This window comes from Tachyglossus aculeatus, chromosome 16, assembly GCF_015852505.1.
Source record: "Tachyglossus aculeatus isolate mTacAcu1 chromosome 16, mTacAcu1.pri, whole genome shotgun sequence".
Classification (NCBI taxonomy): Eukaryota; Metazoa; Chordata; class Mammalia; order Monotremata; family Tachyglossidae; genus Tachyglossus; species Tachyglossus aculeatus.
In genome coordinates, this window is record NC_052081.1 from 48761739 (window position 1) to 48783188 (window position 21450).

The 21450-nt window shown below is 53.7% G+C and overlaps 1 protein-coding gene across 1 annotated transcript in view; it reads right to left on the bottom strand.

Annotated features, from left to right (window-relative positions):
- Window positions 1-557: 557 nt before the first annotated feature.
- The window catches only part of WASF2 (WASP family member 2), a 35032-nt gene continuing 14139 nt past the window's right edge, over window positions 558-21450 (bottom strand). Inside the window, 9 exon segments of the mRNA XM_038758417.1 lie at window positions 558-759; window positions 1240-1558; window positions 1560-1755; window positions 1959-2120; window positions 2860-2990; window positions 3084-3201; window positions 4791-4944; window positions 5112-5246; window positions 6823-7069. Coding sequence (XP_038614345.1) covers window positions 602-759; window positions 1240-1558; window positions 1560-1755; window positions 1959-2120; window positions 2860-2990; window positions 3084-3201; window positions 4791-4944; window positions 5112-5246; window positions 6823-6952 — 1503 coding nt within the window. The 5' untranslated portion in view covers window positions 6953-7069 and the 3' untranslated portion in view covers window positions 558-601.

Below are 21450 nucleotides of genomic sequence, written 5' to 3' on the forward strand. Positions count from 1 at the left end.
CAAATCTTTTCCTGCCTGGATGTAGACATCCAGGCGGGCCGGGGCCAGGGGTCCTCCGGCAACAGTCGCGGCCCCTGATGCCTCCAGTCGCCCCTATGCAGTTTTAGAGGCCCCGTCCGGGACAGGTCAGCTCCGAAACAGGGAGAAGCAACTGCGGCCTGGGTTTGGGGCATCATCAGCTACATGGCTGCGGGCACGAGAGCGAGGGATCCAAGGGAGCTGGAGACAACTCAAGGGCAGCCCTCGGCCCTGCTCGCCACCCTGCAAGGTGGCTCCGACCCATTTCAGGGCACCCCTTTAGCGGGGCGGAGGGCAAATCGGTCCAGTGACCGACTGGGCAACCCCGAGGCTTGGCGGACGGTGGCAGCGGGGAGGGGGGGAGGGGGCTGAGCGCTCGGCTGCTGTTCAATGGGGCAGCCCATTTGCTTCCCCACCCGGGGAGGCGGACCCCCACCACGGCCTTCTGGGCTTGACGGGTGGCAGAAGAGGAGTCGCCCGCCAGGTGGGCTAAGTGGTGAGTCCCCAGCCGAGCGGGAGGTGGTAGGGATGCTGGGGGTGGGGGTGGGGGGCGGAGGAGGGGCAGGCGCCCCTCAAGGGGCCTCTAGTCGGACCAGTCATCCTCGTCAAACTCGGAAGAGTCGTCCTCCGAGTCGCTGTACTCCACCGCGATGCGGCGCGAGAGGATGGTGGCCACGTCGTTGCCCACGACGTCGCGCTTCTCCTGCTCGCGCAGCTCCTCCACCTTGCGCAGCTGGAAGCCTGGCAGGGAGAGAGGGCCGGGCGGCCGGGCGGGCAGGTGGGCGAGGGGGCTGCTCATCGGGGGCCTCGGGGAGACCCACATCTCTCCTCACGGCCCAGGCTCTCACCCGTGGGTGACGGCTTGCGGACAGGGGCCCCGCCAAGCATCCTGGCATGCAGGATTTCTTGCTCCTATCTCCTTAGGTGGGCGGCCTCCCCCATCAAGATGGCATTTCCTAGAGGGCACACTTTGACAGACTGAAGCTGTGGGCCCGGGTTGGGTGGGGGGCTGGGGTCCCACCAAACACGGCCAAATAGAAAGGACAAGAAGAGCGCTCGCACCGCATCTCAGCAGGGGCGCCTCGTATTAGGCCTCGGGGCCACCCTAGACCCCGGGGGAGCGCAGGCCTGCCAGAGGGGCTCAACTAGGAGAAGCCCAGGCCCTCTGAGGGGGTGAGACAGGAAGGTTTCTGGCCGAGGAGAAGCCGGGAAGGGACTGACCTTGGCGGATGGCGGACAGTAAGTCGCTGCGCGCGTCGCTCACGGGAGGCAGGCTGGACTTCTGCTTCGAGGCGGGCGTGTCCGAGGGGGGCGGCGGGGGCGGCGGCTGACCGTCCGGGCCTCCGAAAGGCGGGGGAGGCGGGCCGGGCGGGGGCGGAGGGGGGGGGGGTGGGGGGGGAGCACCGCCCGCCGGTTGGGAGGCGGGCGGGGGCGGAAGAGACGGATAATCTACCGCCGGGGGTGGCGGCGGAGGAGGGGGTGGAGGAGCGGCAAAGTCAGGGTGGGGCGGGAAGGCCGGGGGGGAGGGCGGCGGAGGGGTGGTTGGGGGGGGCATAGCCGGTGGGCGGCGGCGGGGGCACCCCGCCGGTCGGGGGCGGCGGCGGCGGGGGCGCGAAGCCCGGCCGGGGGCCCGGCGGGGAGCCGAGCGGCGGGGCGGGAGGCGGGTGGCTCGGGCTGACCAGGCTGGACCTCTTGGGGCCCGCGGAGCCGGAACCCCTGCGGTCGTCCACCGGGTAGCTGCCGGGAACAGGCGGGAGGGCGGGGTGGCGGTGAGGGGGAGCCGGGGGATCTCCCGCCCGACCCGCGACTGCACAGGGCCCCAGAGGGGGGGGGGGGGGGGGGCTCCGGGGCCCACAGCCTCCCCACTGGGTCTCCCTCGGAGCGGGCCGGGGCCGAGCCCGCCGCCCGCCTCGGAGGTGGGGGGCCAAGAGCAGGCTCACCTGAACTCCAGGGGCGGGGGCGGCAGCAGGCTGTCATCGGGGAAAGACGGGGACGGCGGGGAGTTGGAGTCGGACGTCGGGGGCAGGGGGTAGCCACCGCCCGTGTCCATGCTGTCGCTGGAGCCGATGCTGCCGTTCTGGTACACCAGGTTGGGCGGGTACCTGCGAGAAGCCCACCGGCTAGGAGCCCGGCCCGCGCCCTGGCGGCCCGAGGAGCCGGCCGCCCCCAGGAATGGCGATGCCCCGCGGGCTGCGTCTTAGGACCCCACCACCCTCCCCGGCATCTGATCAGTAATAATAATCAGGGTACTTGTTAAGCGCCTGCTCCGTTGCAAGCACCGTTCTACGCGCTGGGGTACGTTGGACCCAGTCCCTGTCTCACCCGGGGCTCATACTCTTAATTTCCACTTCACAGATGAGGTAACTGAGGCCTATGGAAGCGACCTGCCCAAGGTCACACGGCGGACAAGTGACGGAGCCGGAATTAGAGGAGAAGCGTGGCTCAGTGGAAGGAGCTCGGGCTTTGGAGTCAGAGGTCACGAGTTCAAATCCCGGCTCCGCCACTTGTCAGCTGGGTGACTTTGGGCAAGTCACTTCACTTCTCTGGGCCTCAGTTACCTCATCTGTAGAATGGGGATTAAGACTGTGAGCCCCACGTGGGACAACCTGATCACCTTGTAACCTCCCCAGCGCTTAGAACAGTGCTTTGCACATAGTAAGCGCTTAATAAATGCCATCATCATCATCATCAATTAGAAGCCACGTCCGTCTCCCAGGTCGAGGATCTATTCACGGAGCCACGCCACCAGGACGCGTGACCGCGCGGTCAGATGGCGGCCCCCTCCGCCCGTCCCTCCCGGGACCCCTCCCCACATCCCCTCGAGCCCGGCGCTCCGCCTACCCCGCCGGCCCCAGCTTCTCTTTGGACTCCACGAACTCCTGCCCCATCTTCAGCTTCTCCCACTCTTCCTTGCGCGTCTTGATCTTCCGCGGGTTCACGTTCCCACGGTTCGGATTGTCCTTCTTCTCTTTCTGGAACGGCAAGGCGGCGGGGGAGCCCATTTACGACGTGCCCGGGACGCCCCGCGGTAGTCCCCCACCGGCCCACCCATCTCCGCCCCTCACCCGGTGCTTTCGCTTCTCTTTCATGATGTCTTTAGTGTCCTGAAGCATCTTCTCCTTCCAGAGATCAAAGAAGTACGACGGGTCCGTGTAGAATTTGAGCGCCTCCTTGCCATCATCCCTGCGGAGAGGAGACGGTCCGTAGTCAGGCGGCGAGCCGCAAACCGCCCCCCAACACGGTACTTGTGCCCTGGGCACGGGGACCCCTGGGCAGAGTGACCCCCTAAAAGCGCCTGGGCCGCACTTCCTCGCCCCCAGCCCCCTAACGAGGCAACCCCTCTGCTTCTCCTACCCGTTGCGGCACCTGTTCAGGGCTCACTATGCGCTAAGCGTTGTGCTAAGCGTCGGGGGTGAGACCATCACTTCGGCCACAGTCCCCGTTCCTCGTCAGGCTCACGGTCTAAGTAGGAATCGCCTTTTTACAGGCAAGGAAACCGAGGCGCGGAGAGGCGGCTTGCCCAAGGTCACGGAGCAGGAGAGCGGCAGGGCTGGGATGAGAAGTCGAGTCTCCTCTGACTGCCAGGACTGGGCTCTTCCGTAATAATCAATCAATCAATCAATCATATTTATTGAGTGCTTACTGTGTGCAGAGCACTGTACTAAGCGCTTGGGAAGTACAAATTGGCAACATATAGAGACGGTCCCTACCCAACAGTGGGCTCACAGTCTAGAAGGGGGAGACAGAGAACAAAACAAAACATATTAACAAAATAAATAGAATAGATATGTGCAAGTAAAATAAATAAATAAATAGAGTAAGAAATACATACAAACATATACATATATACAGGTGCTGTGGGGAAGGGAAGGAAGTAAGACGGGGGGATGGAGAGTGGGAGGAGGGGGAGAGGAAGGAGGGGGCTCAGTCTGGGAAGGCCTCCTGGAGGAGGATCACCATCTTGTAATAATAATGATGATGGCATTTATTAAGCGCTTACTACGTGCAAAGCACTGTTCTAAGCGCTGGGGAGGTTACACTGCTTCGCCCCTACTTCAGGTCTGTCAGAGGCCCCCAGGGGCCCGATGGCTCCTGTCCAAGGGCTTCTGAGGCCCTACGTTTGACCCTTCCCTCAAGGTCAGGGGAAAGGGATTTCTACGGAATAGGGGACAGTAGGAAAACGACTGGATGGCCCTGAGGAGCAGAGAGCTCGCCCAGCCCGGGGGCAACACCAACCATCTCCTTCCCCTCCCCTCCCTACGACGGAGAGTCAGTCGCTGCGCGCATCGCTCACGGGAGGCAGGGAAGTTCGACGACCACGACCACCTGGCACCGTTCGGTGCCAGGAGTCCCTCAAATTGGCCGCGGACCACCCAGTTCTGGATCTATCCTATTTATTTTATTCTGTTAGTATGTTTGGTTTTGTTCTCTGTCTCCCCCTTTTAGACTGTGAGCCCACTGTTGGGTAGGGACTGTCTCTATATGTTGCCAATTTGTACTTCCCAAGCGCTTAGTACAGTGCTCTGCACATAGTAAGCGCTCAATCTATTCTATTTATTTTATTTTGTTAGTATGTTTGGTTTTGTTCTCTGTCTCCCCCTTTTAGACTGTGAGCCCACTGTTGGGTAGGGACTGTCTCTCTATGTTGCCAACTTGTACTTCCCAAGCGCTTAGTACAGTGCTCTGCACATAGTAAGCGCTCAATAAATACAATTGATGATGATGATGATGATGAGGGGTCAGAGGAGCCCAGGGCCCAGGGCGGCGCTTACCTGTACGGGGAGAGGTTGTTGAGGGGCGGAGGGGTGTTGCAGACGTTGTACGTCTCCAAGACCGGCACCGGGAGGGAATTTCGGTCAAAGAGCTTCTGGTCCTGGGCGGTGGAGCTCCGGAAGGCCTTGCGGGTGTTGATGCCCTGGAGTGATACTGGCAGGGGGGGGCAGGAGTCAGACGTGAGCCCTGTGCCCGGCTCGGGCGGCTCCCGAGGAGGCCCTGGCACGCTCTCTACGACGGAGAATCGTGGGGCACCTGCGGCTGAACGGGGATGACCACCCTGCCCAAATCCTCTCCCGACCCCCCGGCAGCTTCCTCACCTTCCTCTTCCTTGGGGTCCAGCTGAGTGACCTTCACCTGTAGACGGTCAACCCTCTCGGCCAGAGAGCTGACCCGGAAGGCGAAGGTGTTGGCCTGGGTGAAGAGCTCCCCGAATATGTCCTCGGCAAACTTGCCTGCCACGAACAAAGGGCCCAGGTGAGGGGCGATCCCATGAGGTGGAGGGTGACGGCGGCTCGCCGACCCAGGGGACCGAGGTGTCCAGGACGCCCAGCAAAGACCAGAAGAGTCAAAGGTTCCCCCACTGCCGCGTGAGAATCGTATGTACTGAGCACTGACTGTGTGCGGAGCACCGTACCAAGCACTGGGAGTGGCCATGGGGCACAGAGGCCCGTCAGCCTGCTGTCCATAATAATACTAATAATGATGGCATTTATTAAGCGCTTACTACGTGCCAAGCACTGTTCTAAGTGCGGGGGAGATTACAAGGCGATCAGGTTGTCCCTCGTGGGGCTCACAGCCTTAATCCCCGTTTTCCAGAGGAGGTAACTGAGGCCCAGAGAAGTTGCGAGCGCAAGGGCTTCCCCGAGGGTGTGAGGGACAGGCCTCAGCGGGGCGAGCTGGCCATCAAGGGGGCTACGAGCCCTTTCCCCCCGTCCTGGTGCCGCACACGGTGGGCAGGTAAGTACCAGGTTCTCTGAGGCACCTCTTCTGGCTGCCATGTTGGGTCTTCCTCCCTATTTTGGCACCTAGATATTCAATTAATCATATTTATCGAGTACTCTATTTTACTTGTACATATCTACTCTATTAATTTTATTTTGTGAATATGTTTGGTTTTGTTCTCTGTCTCCCTCCTTCTAGACTGTGAGCCCACTGTTGGGTAGGGACTGTCTCTATATCATCATCATCATCAATCGTATTTATTGAGCGCTTACTATGTGCAGAGCACTGTACTAAGCGCTTGGGAAGTACAAATTGGCAACACATACAGACAGTCCCTACCCAACAGTGGGCTCCCAGTCTAAAAGTCTATATCATCATCATCATCATCAATCGTATTTATTGAGCGCTTACTGTGTGCAGAGCACCGTACTAAGCGCTTGGGAAGTACAAATTGGCAACATATAGAGACAGTCCCTACCCAACAGTGGGCTCCCAGTCTAAAAGTCTATATCATCATCATCAATCGCATTTATTGAGCGCTTACTATGTGCAGAGCACTGTACTAAGCGCTTGGGAAGTACAAATTGGCAACATATAGAGACAGTCCCTACCCAACAGTGGGCTCCCAGTCTAAAAGTCTACATGTTGCCAACTTGTACTTCCCAAGCGCTTAGTCCAGTGCTCTGCACACAGTAAGCGCTCAATCATCATCAATCGTACTTATTGAGCGCTTACCATGTGCAGAGCACTGTACTAAGCGCTTGGGAAGTACAAATTGGCGACATATAGAGACAGTCCCTACCCAACAGTGGGCTCCCAGTCTTAAAGTCTATATGTTGCCAACCTGTACTTCCCAAGCGCTCTGCACACAGTAAGCGCTCAATAAATACGATTGATTGATTGATTAAGTGACTTGCCCGAAGTCCCACAGCTGACGGTTGGCAGGGCCGGGATCTGAACCCACGAGCTCTGCCTCCAAAGCCCGGGCTCTTTCCACAGAGCCCCGCTGAAGCGTGGCGGGAGGGGAGGGTCGGGAGGCAGGGAGAGAGGGACGGGAAGGGGAAGCGGGAATGGGGCCCCACTCACTGAGGCTGCCCAGCTGGCGGATGACATTGGCCAGGGTGATGTTGGTCACGCACTCCAGCTCGCTGCGCACGCTGGGCAGCGTTTTGCGGCACAGGTGCCGCGGCTCGATGTTCCTCGTGACCAGCGGCATGGTGGCCCGTGGCGGTCGGCGCCGCCGCCCCGCTCCGCGGCCCCGGTCTCGCCGGCTGACGCGCGCTCAGCTCCTCATCTCCGGCCCGCCCGGGGCGGTGGCTTCTGGCTCCCGGGTCTGGGGATGAGAAAGCGGCGGGGCTCAGTGGGAAGAGCCCGGGCTTGGGAGTCGGAGGTCGTGGGTTCGAATCCCGGCTCCGCCACAAGACTGCTGGGTCTGTCTTCACCTCGCCCCCTCCTACCTCACCTCCCTTCTGTCCTTCTCCAGCCCAGCCCGCACCCTCCGCTCCTCCACCGCTAATCTCCTCACTGTACCTCGTTCTCGCCTGTCCCGCCGTCGACCCCCGGCCCACGTCATCCCCCGGGCCTGGAATGCCCCCAATCCCTCTGCCCCTCCGCCAAGCTAGCTCTCTTCCTCCCTTCAAGGCCCTGCTGAAAGCTCACCTCCTCCAGGAGGCCTTCCCAGACTGAGCCCCTTCCCTCCTCTCCCCCTCGTCCCCCTCTCCATCCCCCCATCTTACCTCCTTCCCTTCCCCACAGCACCTGTATATATGTATATATGGTTGTACATATTTATTACTCTATTTATTTATTTTACTTGTACATTTCTATCCTATTTATTTTATTTTGTTGGTATGTTTGGTTCTGTTCTCTGTCTCCCCCTTTTAGACTGTGAGCCCACTGTTGGGTAGGGACTGTCTCTATGTGTTGCCAATTTGTACTTCCCAAGCGCTTAGTACAGTGCTCTGCCCATAGTAAGTGCTCAATAAATACGATTGATTGATTGATTGATTGGGTGACCTTGGGCAAGTCACTTCACTTCTCTGAGCCTCAGTTCCCCCACCTGTGAAAATGGGGATTAAGACTGTGAGCCCCGCGTGGGACAACTTGATCACACTGTATCCCCCCCCCCAGCGCTTAGAACAGTGCTTTGCACATAGTGAGCACTTAACAAATGCCATCATTATAGAAAGAGCTTTCACTGAGGGGGTCATTCACTCAATGGGATTTATTGAGCGCTTACTGTGTGCAGAGCACTGCACTAAGCGCTTGGGAAGTACAAGTTGGCAACATAATTTTAGGACGGTTAGGACGACGGGGAGGTGGAAGTCTCCCCACAGCCCTCAAGGGGCTGGCCAGGCCCCATGGGTTAATAATAATAATAATGGCATTTATTAAGCACTTACTATGTGCAAAGCACTGTTCTAAGCGCTGGATTCCAGGACACGGTCACCAGATACCCCCAGCTGATCCACCTCGAGGCTTGGCTCCTTTCCTGACCTGCCCCGGGACCCCCACAAGCCAGAACAGGTCAGGGGGTGGGAGAGCACTCCGTCGGTCAGACAGTTATATTTATTTAGCGCTTATTGTGTGCCGAGCACTGTACTAAACACTTTGGAGAGTACACCAGAATAATAAACGGACATTCCCCGACCACATGAGCTTACAGTCTAGAAGGGGAGACAGACATTAACGCAATGAAATAAACGACGGATATGGACGTAAAGTGCTGCGGAGCTGGGAGGGGGGACGAATAAAAGGAGCAAGTCAGGGTGGAAGAGAAGCAGCGTGGCTCAGTGGAAAGAGCCCGGGCTTTGGAGTCAGAGGTCACGGGTTCGAATCCCCGCTCCGCCACTTGTCAGCTGGGTGACTTTGGGCAAGTCACTTCACTTCTCTGGGCCTCAGTGACCTCATCTGTAAAACGGGGATGAAGACTGTGAGCCCCCCTTGGGACAACCTGATCACCTTGTAACCTCCCCGGCGCTTAGAACAGTGCTTTGCACATAGTAAGCGCTTAATAAATGCCATTATTATTATTATTTTGCAGGAAGGGGTGAGAGAAGCAGAAAGAATGGCCTCTTGGAGGAGATTGGTAGTTCCCAAATGCTTAGTACAGTGCTCTGCACACACTAAGTGCTCAATAACTACGATTGAATGAATGGAGAAGTGCCTTTAAAACTGCTTTGAAGGGGGAGTCAATCAATCAATTGTATTTATTGAGTGCTTACTGTGTGCAGAGCACTGTACTAAGCGCTTGGGAAGTACAAGTTGGCAACATAAAGAGACGGTCCCTACCCAACAGTGGGCTCACAGTCTAGAAGAGTCACTGTCTGTCAGATTTGAGGGGGGTGGGGGGTCTTGCTCAACCCCAAACGAGGCCCCCCACCCCCAACAGCTCCTTTCCTAAGCCCACTTGCCCCAGGCAGGGCTCCCCAAACCAAGAGGGCAGGGATGAGGAGGAGACAATGGTTCCATAGGGGAAAGGGGAGCTGTTTTCTGAATCAATCAATCGCATTTATTGAGCGCTTACTGTGTGCAGAGCACTGTACTAAGCGCTTGGGAAGTACAAGTGGGCAACATATAGAGACAGTCCCTCCCCAACAGTGGGCTCACAGTCTAAAAGGGGGGAGAAAGAGAACAAAACCAAACATACTAACAAAATAAAATAAATAGATATGTACAAGTAAAATAGAGTAATATGTACAAACATATATACATATATCAATCAATCGTGTTTATTGAGCGCTTACTGTGTGCAGAGCACTGTACTAAGCGCTTGGGAAGTACAAGTGGGCAACATACAGAGACAGTCCCTACCCAACAGTGGGCTCACAGTCTAAAAGGGGGGAAGACAGAGAACAAAACCAAACATACTAACAAAATAAAATAAATAGAATAGATATGTACAAGTAAAATAGAGTAATATGTACAAACATATATACATATATCAATCAATCAATCAATCGTGTTTATTGAGCGCTTACTGTGTGCAGAGCACTGTACTAAGCGCTCGGGAAGTACAAGTGGGCAACATATAGAGACAGTCCCTCCCCAACAGTGGGCTCACAGTCTAAACGGGGGGAAGACAGAGAACAAAACCAAACATACTAACAAAATAAAATAAATAGAATAGATATGTACAAACATATATACATATATCAATCAATCAATCAATCAATCGTGTTTATTGAGCGCTTACTGTGTGCAGAGCACTGTACTAAGCGCTTGGGAAGTACAAGTGGGCAACATCTAGAGACAGTCCCTACCCAACAGTGGGCTCACAGTCTAAAAGGGGGGGAGACAGAGAACAAAACCAAACATACTAACAAAATAAAATAAATAGAATAGATATGTACAAGTAAAATAAATAGAGAGTAATATGTACAAACATATATACATATATACAGGTGCTGTGGGGAAGGGAAGGAGGTAAGATGGGGGGATGGGTCAGTCTGGGAAGGCCTCCTGGAGGAGGTGAGCTCTCAGTAGGGCTTTGAATCAACCAATCAATCGTATTTATTGATCGCTTACTGAGCAGGGCCTGGCGGAAGGAAGGAGGTGGGGGGCGGACAGGGGGTCCGCGCACCACTTGGAGCAGGCTGCCCGATCTGAGAACCCAGCCCGGCCGCTGCGGCAGCCCGGACTCCAATTCCAAGGCGGAGTGACCTCAGTTTCCCAACAGGAAGGATGCAGCCTGCCGGAGCCCAAGGTCGCCTCTCCCGGGCCCCTTCCCGCTGTTCCTCGCCCAGCGGGGAGCTCGGGTCCCTAGCGACCCGGACACCGCGCCCCACCATCCCCACCCGGTCAGCCCCCCCAAAACCTGCTTAGCCCAGGCCAGGGGAGGGCTGGGCGGCGGTGAAAGGAGAGAATCAATCAATCAATCGCATTTATTGAGCGCTTACTATGTGCAGAGCACTGTACTAAGCGCTTGGGAAGTACAAATTGGCATCACATAGAGACAGTCCCTACCCAACAGTGCGCTCACAGTCTAAAAGGGGAGAGAAGAGAGAAGAGCTTAGTACAGTGCTCTGCACATAATAAATACGATTGATGATGAAGAGGGAGGAGGAGAGGCTGTTCGGAGACAGCCGGGACTTCTGCTTCCACTTCCCGATTTTGCTGAGCCTCGCGGGGGTGGGGGAAGGAAGAAAGGAGACCCGCGTTAGCCTTTTCCCTACCCACCGTCCACCCTGGGCCTGTCCCGGCATTGAGAAGCTCCAACGGATACACGCGGGGGACCGCGGGACAACTCCACCACATCATGGAAGACTGTGGAAGACTTTTCGACTGTGAGCCCACTGTTGGGTAGGGACTGTCTCTATATGTTGCCAATTTGTACTTCCCAAGCGCTCAGTACAGTGCTCTGCACATAGTAAGCGCTCAATAAATACGACTGATGATGATCGTGGAAAGCTCCACTTCCCATGCTGGGTGTGGCACAGCACAGCTGTGCACAGTGGACGCGGCCCGTCCATCCCCGCCCCCCTGGGCCCGAAGCGCACAACCGAGAGCGGCCAACAAACTGGGGTGAGCTGCGACTCCATCATCATCATCAATCAGATTTATTGAGCGCTTACCGTGTGCAGAGCACTGTAGTAAGCGCTTGGGAAGTACAAGTTGGCAACATATAGAGGCGGGCCCTACCTAACGGTGGGCTCACGGTCTAAAAGGGGGGAGACAGAGAACAAAACCGAACATACTAACAAAATAAAATAAATAGAATAGATGTGTACAAGTAAAATAGAGTAATAAATATGTACGAACATATATACAGGTGCTGTGGGGAAGGGAAGGAGGTAAGATGGGGGGGGATGGAGAGGGGGACCCCACCCCCCCAAACTGGCCCAGCCCTCAGGGAACCCCCCCTGGGAACGGCGGGAGCAAGTAGCGGAACCGGCAGAGGCGGCCATACTACTGACCAGACTGCCCACTTCAACTCGGCGCTTGAGAAATAAAGGATTAAAAAGGGTCAAGTTCCCTGTCCGTGAGGCGGTTCCACTCTAAAATGGGAGAGGGATAAAAGATGAGTCACAATTAGAGCAGCCCAACACCAGAATAAGCTTCCTATGGGCAGGGTACGTGTCCGCGAATTCTGCTGTATTGTACCATCCCAAGCGCTTAGTACAGTGCTCTGTATGTAGTAAGCGCTCAATAAATATTGACTGACTGAATAGGCATGTAGACAAGAACTCTGAGGACAGGATGTGCCAAGGATGGTAGTAGGGAAGCAGCGTGGCTCAGTGGAAAGAGCCCGGGCTTTGGAGTCCGAGGTCAGGGGTTCAAATCCCGGCTCCGCCACTTGTCAGCTGGGTGGCTTTGGGCAAGTCACTTCACTTCTCTGGGCCTCAGTTCCCTCATCTGGAAAATGGGGATTAAGACTGTGAGCCCCACGTGGGACAACCCGATTACCTTGTAGCTACCCCAGCGCTTAGGACAGTGCTCGGCACATAGTAAGCGCTTAACAAATACCAACATTATTAGTAGTAGTAATAAGAATTGTGGCATTTATTAAGCGCTTACTATGTGCCAGGTGCTGTTCTAAATGGTCGGGTAGATCAGGTTGGACACAGTCCCTGTCCCACACAGAGCTCACTGTCCTAAGCCCCATTTTACAGATTGGGGAACAGAGGCCCAGAGAAGTGAAGTGACTTGCCCAAGGTCACACAGCAGACAAGTGGCAGGGCCAGGATTAGAAGCCAGGTCCTTCTGACTCCCAGGCATGTACTCGATCCATTAGGCCACGCTGCTTCTCAGTATCCATCCATCGATGGCATTTATTTATTTTTTTTAATGGCATTTATTAAGCACTTACTATGTGCAAAGCGCTGGGGAAGTTACAAGGCGATCAGGTTGTCCCTCAGGGGGCTCACAGTCTTAATCCCCATTAAGCAGCGTGGCTCAGTGGAAAGAGCCCGGGCTTTGGAGTCAGAGGTCATGGGTTCAAATCCCGGCTCCGCCAACTGTCAGCTGTGTGACTTTGGGCAAGTCACTTAACTTCTCTGTGCCTCAGTTACCTCATCTGTAAAATGGGGATGAAGACTGTGAGCCCCCCGTGGGACAACCTGATCACCTTGTATCCTCCCCAGCGCTTAGAACAGTGCTTTGCACATAGTAAGCGCTTAATAAATGCCATTATAAAAAAAAAAAAAAAATCCCCAATTTACAGATGAGGTAACTGAGGCCCAGAGAAGTGAAGTGACTTGCCCAAAGTCACACAGCTGACAAGCTGGGTACAGTTGGAGAAGCAGCGTGGCTCATTGGAAAGAGCCCAGGCTTAGGAATCAGAGGTCGTGGGTTCAAATCCCGGCTCCGCCACTTGTCAGCTGTGTGACTTTGGGCAAGTCACTTAACTTCTCTGTGCTTCAGTGACCTCATCTATAAAACGGGGATTAAGACGGTGAGCCCCCCGTGGTACAACCTGATCACACTGTAACCTCCCCAGTGCTTAGAACATAGTACGTGCTTAATAAATGCCATTATTATTAGAGAAGCAGCGTGGCTCAGTGGAAAAGAGCCCGGGCTTTGGAGCCAGAGGTCATGGGTTCAAATCCCGGCTCCGCCACCTGTCAGCTGGGTGACTTTGGGCCAGTCGCATAACTTCTCTGTGCCTCAGTTCCCTCATCTGTAAAATGGGGATTAAGACTGTGAGCCCCCCGTGGGCCAACCTGATCACCTTGTAACCTTCTCAGCGCTTTGCACATAGTAAGCGCTTAATAAATGCCATTATTATTATTAAGTGGCAGAGCCAGGACTTGAACCCATGACCTCTGACTCCAAAGCCCGGGCTCTTTCCACCGAGCCACGCTGCTTCTCTAATTTATTGATCACTTCCTACGTTTGGGGGCCGGCACGGTGTGCGATGGGCGCAGTGCCGCGGCTGACCAGGCCCCCGGCCGAGCCCCCCGCCATGGCAGGCCAGGTACCGTGCCGGGTCTGGAGAGAACTGGGGGCGGAAAGTGATGATCGGAGCTGAAATTCCCATCGGATCTCAACACATTCGACCAGGGGCTACCAGGGGAACAAAATGAAATAAAGGAAACTGAGCAAAAGGGCCTGCTGACCGCGCAGGCCGACACCAGGCTGTTGGCAGGCGTGGGGCAAGCAGCCACAAGCTGTCCGGCAAGAGGACCACCCATTTCCTCCCCCGGACCTCAGAGACCCAGCATTCCCCTCCATCATCATCATCATCGATCGTATTTATTGAGCGCTTACTATGTGCAGAGCACTGGACTAAGCGCTTGGGAAGTCCAAATTGGCAACATATAGAGACAGTCCCTACCCAACAGCGGGCTCACAGTCTAAAAGGGGGAGACAGAGAACAAAACCAGACTAACAAAATAAAATAAATAGGATAGATATGTACAAGTAAAATAAATAGAGTAATAAATCTCCATCATCATCAATCGTATTTATTGAGCGCTTACTATGTGCAGAGCACTGGACTAAGCGCTTGGGAAGTCCAAATTGGCGACATATAGAGACAGTCCCTATCCAACAGTGGGCTCACAGTCTAAAAGGGGGAGACAGAGAACAAAACCTAACAGACTAACAAAATAAAATAAATAGGATAGATATGTACAAGTAAAATAAATAGAGTAATAAATCTCCATCATCATCATCATCAATTGTATTTATTGAGCGCTTACTATGTGCAGAGCACTGGACTAAGCGCTTGGGAAGTCCAAATTGGCAACATATAGAGACAGTCCCTACCCAACAGCGGGCTCACAGTCTAAAAGGGGTAGACAGAGAACAAAACCAGACTAACAAAATAAAATAAATAGGATAGATATGTACAAGTAAAATAAATAGAGTAATAAATCTCCATCATCATCAATCGTATTTATTGAGCACTTACTATGTGCAGAGCACTGGACTAAGCGCTTGGGAAGTCCAAATTGGCGACATATAGAGACAGTCCCTATCCAACAGTGGGCTCACAGTCTAAAAGGGGGAGACAGAGAACAAAACCTAACAGACTAACAAAATAAAATAAATAGGATAGATATGTACAAGTAAAATAAATAGAGTAATAAATCTCCATCATCATCATCATCAATTGTATTTATTGAGCGCTTACTATGTGCAGAGCACTGGACTAAGCGCTTGGGAAGTCCAAATTGGCAACATATACAGACAGTCCCTACCCAACAGTGGGCTCACAGTCTAGAAGGGGGAGACAGAGAACAAAACCAGACTAACAAAATAAAATAAATAGGATAGATATGTACAAGTAAAATAGAGTAATAAATATGTACAAACATATATACATATATACAGGTGCTGTGGGGAAGGGAAGGAGGTAAGAAGGGGGGGATGGAGAGGGGGACGAGGGGGAGAGGAAGGAAGGGGCTCAGTCTGGGAAGGCCTCCTGGAGGAGGTGAGCTCTCAGGCCCCGGTGAGGGGCTGGGTCCCCCGCCCGAGATCACGTCCCGAGCCCTCCTCCTGGTCCCTCAGCGTCCCCCCACTTCAGCGCCTCAGCGTCTAAGATGGAGGGAGAGCAGGTCTCTTGGCCCTATTTTTCGGATGAGGAGAAACTGAGGCTCACAGAGGTGACGCGACCTGTCCCACGACCAGCCGGGGCAGAGCTGGGACTGCCGGACCCCCAGCTCCCCACTCTCCTCCCTGTCTCCATCCTCCTCGCCCCGACTCGGGGGTCGGCAGCCCCGACTGAGGAACCACTGGAGAGGTTGGGGTCTCCTCGGGGGGCCGTAAGAGCCCGGCGCTCGGGATTTCAGGATGCGCGCCCGTGCGGAAGCCGGCCCGGAGCCGGCGGGGGTACGTGGGTGACGGGCGCTAGTTCAAATCTACCTGGAGTCTGCTTGGGCGCGGCATCTCTCCACCTCCCCCCCCCGACAGCTCCCGAGACGGTGGCACGGCCCCCCGGGCACAGTAGGGCCAGGTAATCTCCCTGCCTGGAACCCCACGTTTGGCCGTCATCATCATCATCAATCGTATTTACTGAGCGCTTACTATGTGCGGAGCACTGTACTAAGCGCTTGGGAAGTACAGGTTGGCAACACATAGAGACGGTCCCTACCCAACAGTGGGCTCACAGTCTAAGCCGTCAGACCCCTCCCCCCTCGGCCCTCCCGGACGTGCTGAGACCGTGAGCCCACTGTTGGGTAGGGACTGTCTCTCTATGTTGCCAACTTGTACTTCCCAAGCGCTTAGTCCAGTGCTCTGCACACAGTAAGCGCTCAATAAATACGATTGATGATGATGATGATGATGCTGGGGCATTGGGTCTGTACCCCTTAAACGTTTAATACTCACCCCACCCGCCCGGACCTTCTCTACAGGCCCTTATACACTGCCATTTCCCCTCTAACTGAATTCAATGTCTGTCTGTCCTCTGGACCGTTGAGCTCCTTGAGGGAGGGGATCGTGCCTACCAACTCTCGTCGCGTACTCTCCCGAGTGCTTAGAACAGTGCTCCGCGCGCAAGTGCTCAATAAAAGCCACCGATTGATTGGGGCGAGACCACCTGACCGCCTACAGCCCCTCAACCTCCCCACCCTTCCAGGAGCGGGCGTCCCCTTGGATCAATCAATCAATCGTATTTATTGAGCACTTACTGTGTGCAGAGCACTGTACTAAGCGCTTATGGATGCTCTTGGATGCCACTCCAATACCCCCGGCTGGTCCTCCCAACCTAGGGGGCTCTTTTTTCCAAAACGAACTGTATCATTAAAATTCTTATTAACAAATGAATAACAATGATAATATATGTATATATGTTTGTACATATTTATTACTCTATTTATTTATCTTACTTGTACATATCTATCCTATTTATTTTATTTTGTTAGTATGTTTGGTTTTGTTCTCTGTCTCCCCCTTTTAGACTTGTGAGCCCAATGTTGGGTAGGGACTGTCTCTATGTTGCCAATTTGTACTTCCCAAGCGCTTAGTACAGTGCTCTGCACACGGTAAGCGCTCAATAAATATGATCGATTGATTGATAATAATAATAGTAGTATTTGTTAAACACTTACTAGGTACCAGTCGCTGTACTAAGCGTTGGAGTAGACTTTTAGACTGTGAGCCCACTGTTGGGTAGGGACTGTCTCTATATGTTGCCAATTTGTACTTCCCAAGCGCTTAGTACAGTGCTCTGCACATATAAATACGATTGATGATGATGATGATGGAGTAGGTCCAAACTAATCAGCTTGGACAGCATCCCTGTCCCACCTAGGGCTCACAGTCTTAACCCCCGTTTTACAGATGAGGAAACCGGGGCCCAGAGACGCCAAGCGACTTGCCCAAGGTCGCGCAGCAGACGAGCGACGGAGCCTGAATTAGAACCCAGGTCCCGTGACACCCGGGCCCGCGCTTTTTCCACTAGGCCCAGCTGCCGCTCTTCGAGGTCATCCTCCCACTGTGATCTCCTAAGGCGTCATCCTGCGTGGACCCCAGTCACGAGGGCCCAAGCGGTCCTTAACGGGAGCCGAGATCATCGCCCCGGCCCTCCCCTCCCATCCTCCGCGGCAAGGCACGCGGGGAATACCGGCAAGATAAGCCTTTTTTTAATTATTAAATGTAAATAGCTCATTAAATATAATCCAATTACTTTAATTGTAAAAAAAAAAAGGGGGAAGTAATTACAATATGTACATGTATTCTTGCCTGAGCAGATTTAATATCTTAAATGAATCTTTTCAGCATTAATATTTTAAATTAACCTCTGACTCCGGGAAAGGGGGGGGTGGGGTACGGGTGTCTTTTGTGAGCTGAGCAGTGTTGTCGATTTGTTGCAGTGGCGTCACCCCCTGCCCCCCTCTTTGCCCCCGGCAGCGGTGGACGTGGGCGTGAAACGGCCGCCCAGTTGGCTACTAGTTGGTGAAAGGGCGGCCCCCAAGGAAACCACTTCCCGCACCCTCCAGTCACCCTCACCACAAGCGGAATATTCCTAAACCTTTATCAATAGTATCTGTTAAACGCTATGCGCACTGTACTAAGCGCTGGGGTAGATACAAGGTTGCCAGTTTGGACCCAGTCCCGGACCCACATAGCGTTACTGGTCTTAATGTCCTTTATTTCTCCTGCCCGCCCCCTCCTCTGCAACTATAATAATAATATTTATTAAGCGCTTACTATGTGCAAAGCACCGTTCTAAGCGCTGGGGAGGTTACGAGGTGATCAGGTTGTCCCCCGGGGGGCTCACAGTCTTTATCCCCATTTTACAGTGGAGGTAACTGAGGCCCACAGAAGTGAAGTGACTTGCCCAAAGTCACCCAGCTGACAAGTGGCGGAGCCGGGATTTGAACCCATGACCTTTGACTCCAAAGCCCGGGCTCTTTCCACTGAGCCACGCGGTTTCTCTATGCACTTTGACCCTAACCCCAGCCCCGTAGTCTTATCCGCCCCCATTACCAGTTGATTTTAACACACGCCTCCCCTTCCCAGGCGATTATTGTTGTATTGTTCTTTCCCAAGCGCTTACTACAGTGCTCTGCACATAGTACGCGCTTAGTACAGTACTCTGTACGTAGTAAGTGCTTAATAAATACCACTGATTATCTGTTAGGTGCTTACTATATACCAAGAACTACATGCTAAACCCTGGGGTAGATACAAGATCATTAGGTTGGACACAGTTCCTGTCCCACGTGAGGCTCCCAGAGAAGCGGTGTGGAGTAATGGACAGAGCACAGGCCTGGGGGCCGGAAGGACCTGGGTTCTAATCCTGCCTCCGCCACTTGTTTGCTGTGTGACCCTGGGCAAGTCACTTCGCTGTGTCTCAGTTACCCCATCTGTAAAAATAGGGATTTTAGACTGTGAGCCCACTGTTGGGTAGGGGACTGTCTCTACATGTGGCCAATTTGTACTTCCCAAGCGCTTAGTACAGTGCTCTGCACATAGTAAGCGCTCAATAAATACGATTGATGATGATGAATAGGGATTACGACCGTGAGCCTCACGTCGGACCGGGGCTGCGTCCAACCTGATAACCTGGTATCTACACCAGTGCTTATAACAGTGCTTGGCACGTAGTAAAGATGTGCAGCGTGGCTCAGTGGGAAGAGCACGGGATTTGGAATCAGAGGTCATGGGTTCGAACCCCGGCTCTGCCAACTGTCAGCTGTGTGACTTGGGGCAAGTCACTTCGCTTCTCCGGGCCTCAGTTCCCTCATCTGTAAAATGAGGATGAAGACTGTGAGCCCCCCGTGGGACCACCTGATCACCTTGTAACCTCCCCAGCGCTTAGAACAGTGCTTTGCACATAGTAAGCGCTTAATAATAAATGCCATCATTATGAACAAACACCATCATTATTATTATTCGGAGGGAGAGAAAAGAGTTACTGAGTCCCCATTTTACAGAATCCCCACTCATATCTATTCTATTTATTTTATTTTGTTAGTATGTTTGGTTTTGTTCTCTATCGCCCCCCGTTTGGACTGTGAGCCCACTGTTGGGTAGGGACTGTCTCTATATGTTGCCCACTTGGACTTCCCAAGCGCTTAGTCCAGTGCTCTGCATACAGTAAGCGCTCAATAAATACGATCGATTGATTGATTGCTCTAGTGTCAACCTACTCAGCATACCTCCATCTCATCTAGCTTGCCGTCAAGGCTTTGCCCTCGGCCTCTCTCTGGTGGGGGACCCTCCCCCCCATCACATCCGACGGACCCCTCCCCACTTTCTAAGCCTTATTAAATATCCCATCTTCCCCAAGGGGCCTTCCCAGATTAAGCCCCCCATTTCCCTGACTCCCTCTCCCTTCCGCACGGTCTATGAACCTGGATCTGTCCCCCTTTAAGCGCTTGATATTTACTTCACCCTCACCCCCACACCACTTAAGTCCCTCTCCATGATGTATTTTTATTTCTGTCTCCCTCTGGCCTGTAAGCTCCTTGTGGGCAGGGAACATGTCAACCAACTCTGCCGCATTGTACCCCCCAAAAGCTTTTAGTACAGAACTGTAATTCTACAACTGAGGCCCACAAAAGTGAAACGACTCACCCAAGGTCACACGGCAGGTAGGCGGCGGGACTGGGATTAGAACCCAGGCCCTTTCCCCTAGGACACACGGCTTCAGTTGTCCCCTTTTTGTCACTGGTTGTAAAGACCTCTACGCCTGCTTCCTCCGTTTGAGTGGAAGCTCGCTGTGGGTAGGAGCACATCGCTTCTCTACCTAGGGCGTCCCAGGCAGCTGGCCTGCGGTCGACGTGGGAGGAGGGGGGTCTATGGGGGTACTTCCCAAGCGCTTAGTACAGTGCTCTGCACACAGTAAGCGCTCAATAAATACGATTGATTGATTGAAAGATGAGTTCTGTTTTAGACACGCTGTGTTTGAGGTGCTGGTGGGGCAACCGGCGAGAGACGTCCTGGCGGCGAGAGGATATGGGGGATTACGGGTCAGAAGAGAGGACGGGGCTGGAGAGAGTGATTTGGGAGCCTTTGAGCGAGTGTGGAATCCATCAATCGTATTTACTGAGCGCTTACTGTGTGCAGAGCACCGTACTAAGCGCTTGGGAAGTACAAGTGGGCAACATATAGAGACGGTCCCTACCCAACAGTGGGCTCACAGTCTAAAAGGAATAAGGAGGAAGGGGCCATGGGGGCTGCCCGCAGTCCACGAGGATGACAGGATGAGAAGGAGGGTGGAGGGGAAGCAGTGGGAGAGGAAGGAGGAGGAGAAAAGCCATCATCATCATCATCAATCGTATTTATTGAGCACTTACTATGTGCAGAGCACTGTACTAAGCACTTGGGAAGTACAAGTTGGCAACATCTAGAGACAGTCCCTACCCAACAGTGGGCTCACAGTCTAAAAGGGGGGAGACAGAGAACAAAACCAAACATACTAACAAAATAAAATAAATAGAATAGATATCATCATAATCATCAATTGTATTTATTGAGCGCTTACTATGTGCAGAGCACTGTACTAAGCGCTTGGGAAGTACAAGTTGGCAACATAGAGAGACAGTCCCTACCCAACAGTGGGCTTACAGTCTAAAAGGGGGGAGACAGAGAACAAAACCAAACATACTAACAAAATAAAATAAATAGAATAGATATCATCATCATCATCAATCGTATTTATTGAGCGCTTACTATGTGCAGAGCACTGGACTAAGCGCTTGGGAAGTACAAGTTGGCAACATATAGAGACAATCCCTACCCAACAGTGGGCTCACAGTCTAAAAGGGGGAGACAGAGAACAAAACCATACTAACAAAACAAAATAAATAGGATAGATATGTCCAAGTAAAATAGAGTAACAAATATGTACAAACATATATCCATATATACAGGTGCTGTGGGGAAGGGAAGGAGGTAAGATGGGGGGGTGGAGAGGGGGACGAGGGGGAGAGGAAGGAAGGGGCTCAGTGTGGGAAGGCCTCCTGGAGGAGGTGAGCTCTCAGTAGGGCCTTGAAGGGAGGAAGAGAGCGAGCTTGGCGGATGGATCCCCCTTTTAGACCGTGAGCCCACTGTTGGGTAGGGACTGTCTCTATGTGTTGCCAATTTGTACTTCCCAAGCGCTTAGTACAGTGCTCTGCACATAGTAAGCGCTCAATAAATACGATTGATTGATTGATTGATGGGCAGAGGGAGGGCATTCCAGGCAGGCGAGAACGAGGTACGGTGAGGAAGCCTAGCCCTACTCTGCCCATCTGGAAAATAATTCTCCCCAGTGGACCTCGGGGAGGCCGATGGGGGGTGGAAAAGCCAGGCCGGAGAGACCACGGCCCGGCCCCAGCT